This window comes from Emydura macquarii, unplaced genomic scaffold, assembly GCF_026122565.2.
Source record: "Emydura macquarii macquarii isolate MOO-44397 ecotype Brisbane River unplaced genomic scaffold, CSIRO-AGI_Emac_v2 contig_1477, whole genome shotgun sequence".
Lineage (NCBI taxonomy): Eukaryota > Metazoa > Chordata > Testudines > Chelidae > Emydura > Emydura macquarii.
Window position 1 is genome coordinate 4,292,150 of NW_027131614.1, and position 8,723 is coordinate 4,300,872.

The 8,723-nt window shown below is 43.9% G+C and overlaps 1 protein-coding gene across 1 annotated transcript; it reads right to left on the bottom strand.

The window, feature by feature from the left end:
• Window positions 1-908: 908 nt before the first annotated feature.
• Window positions 909-6,407, bottom strand: LOC137156794 (fatty acid-binding protein 5-like). Its single transcript, XM_067553831.1, has 4 exons — window positions 6,251-6,407; window positions 2,435-2,607; window positions 1,327-1,428; window positions 909-1,159 (listed from the first exon to the last, which is right to left on the bottom strand). Exons 1-4 carry the CDS (start codon window positions 6,324-6,326, stop codon window positions 1,109-1,111), a joined length of 402 nt encoding a protein of 133 aa, XP_067409932.1. The 5' UTR covers window positions 6,327-6,407; the 3' UTR covers window positions 909-1,108.
• Window positions 6,408-8,723: the final 2,316 nt, after the last annotated feature.

Here is an 8,723-nt window from a genome sequence, read left to right on the forward strand (position 1 = left end):
AAGGGTGAGATTACATGACCCAATAGGTTCTTCTGAACCTATTATTTAATAATCCTATTAAAAATTTTGCCAGCCAGTTTTAGCTTTCAGGACAAGTTAGTCTAGTCTAATAGCTAAACAATCTACAGTTTGTAGGAGAATAGCAATTTCATAGGATCTGTTTTGACCATTTCCTAACTATTATAAAAATAATAACCAAGACATTAATATTTGTGATAATTTATTATTGCACTTGTAAGTATATAAACTCCATTACCAAATGTTTTGAGCAAGTAAAATGGAGGCTTTGAATTTCAGGAAATATTTCAGTAGTTCATGGTTTTGGATTTTCAAAACTTACTAAAAAGGAAATAAGAAAATGTTGCTAGAAAATGTTGCTAATGAGAAAAGGCGAACAGAACAGAAAGTGTATTTCCATATTAAGGCCTCCTTTCAGCAAAGCACTTCAGCACTTGCATAAGTTCTAGCATGTCTATTGGCACCTAAGTGTATCAGCTGACTATTTGGGTTAGGGGGTGTTGATTCTCACCAGAAAGCAACCAATTAAAATTGTGGTTAGCTATTTAAACACAACGGATGAAATTTTCCTCCCAGTTTTTACTAATTCAACTCTACTGACTTCGCAACAGGCATCAATTTAAAGCAGTTGGAAAGATTCTGCCCTATAACAATGATTGCTCTAGTTGATATGATTTTATTGCCTTTATCATCAATGAAATATGAATAGATGAACCAAAATGCAGTTTGCTGTTAACTACACCTTACCATTCCAGTGAGACGATAACCCCAATCATCTTTGACTTCATACTTATTTTAGGTTTCTCTGCATAAGTAATGAGCTTTTATAAAGCTTCACTTGGAAAAAAAACCCTTTAAAATTCCACTATATTGACAACAGCTTCACTTCATATAGCTGAAATATTTATTTAACAGCCACACCTGTTCAGAAAAGTACATCATGGCTTTGAAATATGATCGCACACAGTTATGCAGTCCATTGAAATATTACAAAACAGGGGAAAAAGTTAAAAACGGCACATAGAGGAGCTTTTTTCGCCAAACTGAGCTGGTTTGTAGCAAGCTCCAACCCAATATGGAGACAATGTTCTCATGCTTTCTGGTAGACTCTTTTACACTTGCAACCATTCATGTCGCATTCCTAGAAAACAAAGAAATTAATTCAGTAGTGCATAGGCTAAATCACTGCAGAACACAGGAACATAGATGGCAGTTGAGTATAGATTTCAAGTCTCTTTTAAAGTTAGATTCCTGCTGTAGTCTACAGCCTTGCAGTAGTTAATGATCAGAATGTAAGAATGCACTCACCACCACCAGTTTCCCATCCTCTAGCTTCCGTGTTATTGTGGTCTCCTTGCCATCCCACTGCTGGAGCTGAGTCAATGTGGCACCATTTAAGGTGACAATGGTCTGCAAAGAGAAGCAAGACTTAAATATTTTACTAAGTCTCTTTGATGGAGGTGATATACTTCCATGCTCTACTCCAAAGACCTATTGAAGTCAATGGGAATTTTGCCATTGACTTCAGTAGGGCTAGGATTTCACCCTAAATTTCTTATGGCTCCTGTTCTTCTTCAATTACTATTTGTTCAGTCACTGCTTTGGCATATTTCTATGTGAAACCGAACTTGGACAGCATGCAGAATTTAAGTGGACAAAACCTGCTTAGTATGCCAAGTTTATCTCCTCATGCATGTGCTTTGCCTTTTTGTATCATCTATTTCTGAATCTTGCACTAGGCAGATGTGTCCTTGCCAGTGCGCAGATGAGGTGTGGGAGGGTCTTGGCGAGTGGCCAGCATTCACACAAAGAGATAATTGGCCTGAGAGAATCCTATGCAGAGGGAATAATCTTCCCTCACCCTCAGGCACTTCCGCCCATGGATAGTCCCTTTACTCAGTCAAGTTGGAAGTGACTTGTAAAGTTGGGGAATATGGAGTCTGAGTCACGTTTACTCCCTATATAGGTTATTCCATCCACTTGTTACGCAAATGTGAGAGATTGGGTCATCAGATTAGTTGTAGGACCAAATCCTGCTCCCTTTAAAAATCAAAGGTTTTTTGGACATTAACTCCAAAGTAAGTGAAATGTGGCTTTAGGTATTTTTAACATGGGCTCGGAAGTGCCAGTTTTATTACCATACGGTACGTCACAGCTGCCATACATATGGAAATGATTAACATACCAGGCTTCATTTGGTTTCAGCATTGTCCCATTTGTAGACAAGTTAGTCCATAAAAACTGATGGATTTCAATGGGGCTTGTGATGGCAGGGGCACCCAACTGCCAACAGAGCAGGGTATTAACTCAGCAGGAGTAACGGTGGAAGAAACTGGGCCCCTAAATAGCATTTGTGTCAGTAAGCCAGCCACTCCAGTGGACTGGGTTTATTCAATAGAAAGACTTTTATACTAACCTGAACTTTCCTGCCGTCTAATGTATTTTCCTCACATTTCTCACCCAGCTTGAAGCTGAGCTGTGAAGATTTAAAGGTGCTTTCTGTTTTTATGGTGATTGTATCTCCATCCTTGGTGATGTAAACATCTGGTTTGGCCATGCTCCCCATTTTCCTCATGGCCACACCTACACCTACAGAGCAAGAGCAACGGCATGTCAGATGGGACAGTTAAACACTAAGGCCACAAAGAGAGAAGATCCCTTTTAGTTATCCAGGTGAGGGAGGAGAAATTAATTGTGCAGACTCATTCATCCTGAATGCTCATGAGATCTAAACTGAATCTTTTTCTCCCCCTAAAGGACCTGCAGGTCTCCTGAAAAGCAGCATCTGAATTCACATAAACCAGCGTGAAAGCTGGAAAGGGGGAATTAGAGCTGTAAAGTAGTGTTACAAGAAGATTCTGTCCAAGTCTAAGTGAACTGTGTTTTAAAAATTCTCCACTTGACTTTTTAAACTGTAAAATTAATCTGCTTTTATATTTACATAAAATTTATATTTAAGTCTATATACATTACATATATTTATGTCTTCCAACTTACATAAGGTACACTCAGCTGTCACTCTAGACACATGTAAACAATTAATAAAATGCACATTTTCAGGCCAATGTCAAAAGCATGAAAAGCTTAAGGAAAAAATATGAGCTTTGGAGCATGACTTGAAATTCAACAAAGTAGGACTTTAGCACATGACCAGAGGAACACCTTGCCTCCAGTCCTCCCTTGATCAATCCAGTGACTCACTAGTGTGAGTGTTTCACCCAACTCAACTAACTCAACAGGTTTCAGGCTTTGGAGTTACTCAGGACCTAAATCATGCAGGGCTATATACATCAGCTCTTAACCAGCCACTCAAATTGCATCTAGCAACAAACTGGAAGGCAGTGCAGAGCTCTGGCGTGACATTTTTCCGCAAGAAGTGTCCTGAAGTAAGTCAGAAGCAAGAAGCTAGCTATAGTCTGAATAGTCTTAAAGGGCCTTCACACACAGCACAGTGCAGGGTTCCAAACTGAAGCTGTTAAGGACATAAATTACTGTGATGAGGTCTGCATCCAAAACAGAAGGGCCTGGATCCACAAAGGCACTGCGGTGCTCAGTGTCGCAACACCTAGAAAATCACAGGAACATGCTATAATCCACAAAGCCTGAGTTAGGCCCCTATGCTCCCTATGCAATGCATGGGGAGAGACAGGTGTCTTCAAATGTGATCCCCAAAAGCCAGCATGCTAACTGGGGAGCCACCTAAGCTAGCCATTGGAAGAAGCTGACGAGACAGGGGTGTGTTGTGTGCTAAGCCCCTCCCCTCATGGAGATAGGCACCTAAGTCTGGGCTGCAGGAAGGTGCCTATCTTGGCTTAGCAATAATGATCCATGACCAGGAAGCTGCTGCCAACAGTGAGCTCAGGTGCTAAACCGTTTCTTGCAGAAATGAGTTAGGTGCCTACCTGGCTACAAGCAGAACAGTTGGAGGAAGAGCCACTCATTTAATAAGTTTAGCTCAGTAGTTAGTGCACTCAGGTAGGATGTAGGAGACTCAGGTTCAAGTCCCCCTTCTACCGGAAAAGGATTTGAACAGGGATCACACACCCACTTCTCAGGAGAGTGATCTAACAACTGAGCTCTGGGGTTATTCTGAAGTGGAGCTTCCTCAATCTCTCCTGATGGAAACCCTTCCACTGTGGATTAATAACGAAAGAGTGAGCTGAGCAGGGGAACTGGCCTGGTTGGGCTACCCTGTGGGTTCTTTAACCACTGGACTGCAGGGTCACTTTGTCTCTGGCCCAATGACTATTTAAGTATTTATACACAGTGAAGCAGTCACCTAGGGGCTGGGGAGGCAGCAGAGAGAGAGAGAGAGAGAGAATGACTGTAGCCCAGTGGTTTGGGCCCCCATCTGGAAGGCAGGCAGGAGACCCAGGGCCTGTCCCAATTACCCTTTCATTATTTATCCTCAGTGGAACAGCTTCAACAAGAGAGACTGAGGGAGCCCCACATCAGAATATCCCATAGCTCATCTTGAAAACATGACCCCAAAAGATGCAAAATCCAAAGGAAAATTAAAGGATTGTTTCAATCCAATCTCAGGATTTGGGGGGAGGGCTATCTTGTGATTTTTGAACATTTGAGATTGGCAATTCAAATTAAGTTAAAATGGGAAGAAAATACTTGGGTAGAAAGTGAACAGCTGGTGGTGCTACTATCAGATCTTTTAAGAAATACAGATCCATTTTACATCTAAGAATAGAAAGTCTCTTCAGTGATACTTTGTATCCCAGTAGCAGCTGCATTGATATGACCCCTTCTGATAATCTATTGTTATCAGACACATTCATGTGAGAGTATTACAGCACAAATTTAATAGAAAATAGGTGAGGTTGATAATTGTGTTATAGTTGAGGATTTCCTACACAAATCATTCTCTTCCCATGCTATGATTTACCCAGTTGCACTAATTACCAAAGGCTGTCATTTAACTGAAAGCATGAACACAAACACACGAAAGTTTCCGATCCACCATTGAAATTTTAATATAAAGTACTGTGATTCTAGTCAGTTTCAGCCCAGTGTGCTCCGATTTTGCAGATTTAATACAAAACACAAAACCTCCTCCCAAACCAGATAACAGGCAGGCTATTTTGTTCATGAATAACTCAAGGTGACGATACCATTGATTCCCAATCTGATCTCAGTTACACTGGTGTAAATCTGGAGTAATTCCAGTTATTCCAGCTGAGTTATTTCAGTGTAACTGAGAGCAGATTATGGTCCCGGGGTTTAGACTTTAAGCAAACCATGAGGTTATAAATGTCACAGCATATGTTTTTGTTTGGACAGTGAAGCCACAGATGAACACTCATGGTGCTACCCATCTCAGGTGCAGTATAATAAAGACTAACATGCACACATGTTCGTTTTCTCTGCATTGGATAGATTCTGTTTTCTGTTCTTCACCCCTCTCCTTTTGTTCCAGTGCAGGCATAAAACCAGCCACCTTCCCAGGAGAGTGTGCTCTGCCCAGGGTCAGTTTAGAGAGCAGAGGAGAGAGGGAAGCTCTCGCTACTCAGGCATTATTTCAGGTTGCATGGCTGCTTGCATGTTGATGGCCTGAGCCCTACGTTACAACAGGGGCAGCATCCCATGGCCGTTTTCTCTGACTAGCCTATTCCCAGGCTCCTAGCACAAGCACTGAAACGCAGACCTTGGACAGAGCATCCGTCTCCTAAGAGCTGAAGAAACTAGGCAGGAAGCTCTAGATCCCAGGCGAACTGGCAGAGTGGAGCTAGGCCATGGGTGCCCAAGGAAGGGGTAATATAAATCTTATTTTCTCTGCATACCCTTCCCCCCCCAACCCACACAAATCCACGAGTATATAGACAATATCAATACATTATGCACACGTGTACGAGAGAGAGCGAGAGCCAGTTTTCCTCTCAGGGGGCAGCAGCAATAGTCACAAAAACCAGATGAGTTCCAGAGGGGTAGCCGGGTTCATCTGTTTTTAGCAAAACGACCGGAGTCCCACGGCACCTTAAAGACTAACACATTGATTTGGGCACAAGCTTTCGTGGGCAGAAACCCATCAAATCCGATCAAAAGCAGAGTCCACCAAACCTCATTCTTTCCCCCACCCCTGACAGCCAGGGAGATCCTGAATGAAAAGTACCAGCATCTAGCCAGCCAGCCAGCCAGTCCTCCTTCCCCTCCCCCAGAGCCACTGGTGGTGACTGATGAGTTTTAGCCCCTCCGATCTCTCTGCCCACCAAGGCTTCCTTACCTAATTCCTTCATATACTCCTCAAAGCCCTCGCTGGAGATGAGGCTCCACTTCCCTACGAAATCGTCTATGCTCATTGTGCCGGCGGCGCGAGGAGGCGTCTCAAGGGAGGAGGAGGCAGGAGGACGGTGTGGGCTGCAGAGGGGGCCCACAGGAGTCTTTATCCAGCTGCCCTGGACATGTGCTGCTGGGGAGAGCCAATGGGGACAGAGCTACTCCCCGCCCGCGCCCCCTTGCTCAGCAAACTCCGGGGGATCAGGGGTGGGATGGAGTCAGCGCCGCCGCCCGTCAGCAGGTTCGAGTCCCTGCCCAGGGGCGCCGGGCGAGGTGTCCGCCCAGTCAGCGCCGGCAAGCAGAGACCTGCTGCTGCCGTGCAGCGGCGGCGTGTCCACAGCGCCGGGGCGAGCAGCGCCCGGGCCGGGGGGAGACGGGCCTGCATTTCTGCCGCCTTGCAAAAGGAGAGTGATCTCCGCTGGCCGGAGCCCGAGGGAAACGTGCCGGGCGTGCTCCGCATTTGCCCCCGCAGCCCGAGAAGCGGCCCTGCCTCGCGCTGGGGAAAAGGGAAAGCCGGACTCCACCTCCAGCCAGGTTCTGAGCAAGCCCCCAGGGTGGACCGCCATCAATAGGGTGCACAAGGGTAGCTGCTTCTGCCGCGCATGCACGTCCACAGCCAGACCCTGATGCCCAATGACGCAAAACCCTTGATCCAGCACCTGCACCCTTCTGGATCCAGCCTGATTTTGGCCCCAAGCTTCTAAATTATAGAGACTAACCAGACCGGTCTGGCTGCTCTTACTAGCACCCAAAGAATCTGGACCCTGGTGCATTCCGGCAAATGAAGGCCACAGAAATCCAGAATCTAGCGCAGGGATCCTACTAAGGCCACTTAATTCTGGCGCTCACCTTGAAAGGCCTGAAAAGAGAAATAAATAGAAAACAAGGGTAGCCATTCCTACTACACTGGACACATTGAAACCCCAGTGCATCCCTGGAAAAACACATTTCTGATACCTGGACCTTGCCAATTTTTAATGACAATGCCCTCAAATTCTATTAAAAGACAAAACATAGCAGCTATTAGCACATGCTGCCGCAAAGTGGGACAGAAGCACCACAAAAACACTCATCTCGCCCCTGCTGAATCAAGCTAGATTTTTATTCTCAAAATTCTACCAACTAAGTAGAAGAGTGCAACTGCTCCAGTTCCACTAAAGAAATACAGATCCCAATGCATCCCTGTTCAAAAGCCCCCCAAAGATACATATGCAAGTTCTTGAGTCCCTGGATCCTACCACTTTTTTGGCCCCAAGCTCCAAAATTTTACTATTAAGACAGACAACATATGGTGCCACTTCTACTTGGCCAGAAAAATCCATGCTCCAGCAAATCTCAAGATGCATCAGGGTGTGGGGGGTTTTGATGCAATAGAAGTGGCTACACTTGTTTTCTATTAATGCCTGGGCATTTGAAGTTGAGGGTCAAAAATTGAATGAATACTGCAAGATCCCTGTGCTGGTTCTGGGTTTTTGCAGTGCCAATGCACCAGAATACGTCAGGGTTCTGAATTGTTTTGGTGTGGTTGGAGCAGCTAGTCTTGTTCTCTCATTAGGCATTAGAATTTGCAGCAAAGCTAATCCATGAAGCTAGTTGGAAATTTTGGAAATTTCAAATTATTCATTGAAAAAAGGGACAGATTTTTCACCAAAAATTCATCCCATTTTTTGACCAACTCTCATAATAAACCAGGCTTTAAAAAAAATATCCTGTACAAATCCAGATGTTCAGTCCCATAAACCAAACAAGCAGCCCAATATTCCCTTCCTGGTGGCTGAGTTGCTAATCATTGCTCTATATGCCCTTAATCTTTAGGAAGCCTATTTTTAAAATATGTGAATAATGTCTACTCATAAGTAAAACAAGTCACATTGTTTTCTTGTCATTAAATAGTTAAGTTCAAACACAAAACCTTCAGCTTCCTTCCTCTTTGATCTTTTTATTGCGCAATTGGATCTGGGGTGGGGTTTATTTAGCCTGATATTTACTGTCTATTTCATGTCACAATCATTACTGTGCTGCAGGACTGGTAGTCTTGATTTTAAAAAGGATAAATTAAAAACCATCCGATTAAAGATCAAACAGAACATCTGTTCTTCACAAGTAATCGTCTTTCATGTATTGGGAAGCACTGAGTCTTCTGTCTTGTGACAGCACAAGGCTGAGGGATGGGGAGGTTCCTCCATAGAAGCAGAAATATTGCCTTTACCATTGCAAAATATTAATTCCTTATTCAAAACTTCTCCACAGTCCTGGCTGCAGAGGTGTTATTTGCTCATAGACTTCTGGTTTACCCTCTTGGCAATACAGCAGGGGAATGGAAAACACTCTATTCCCATCTAGTGGTGAGACAATATTCCTTTACCTGAAATGTAGGTATACAGCTAGAGATCTAGTTACCTATGTAACTACAGTGATGA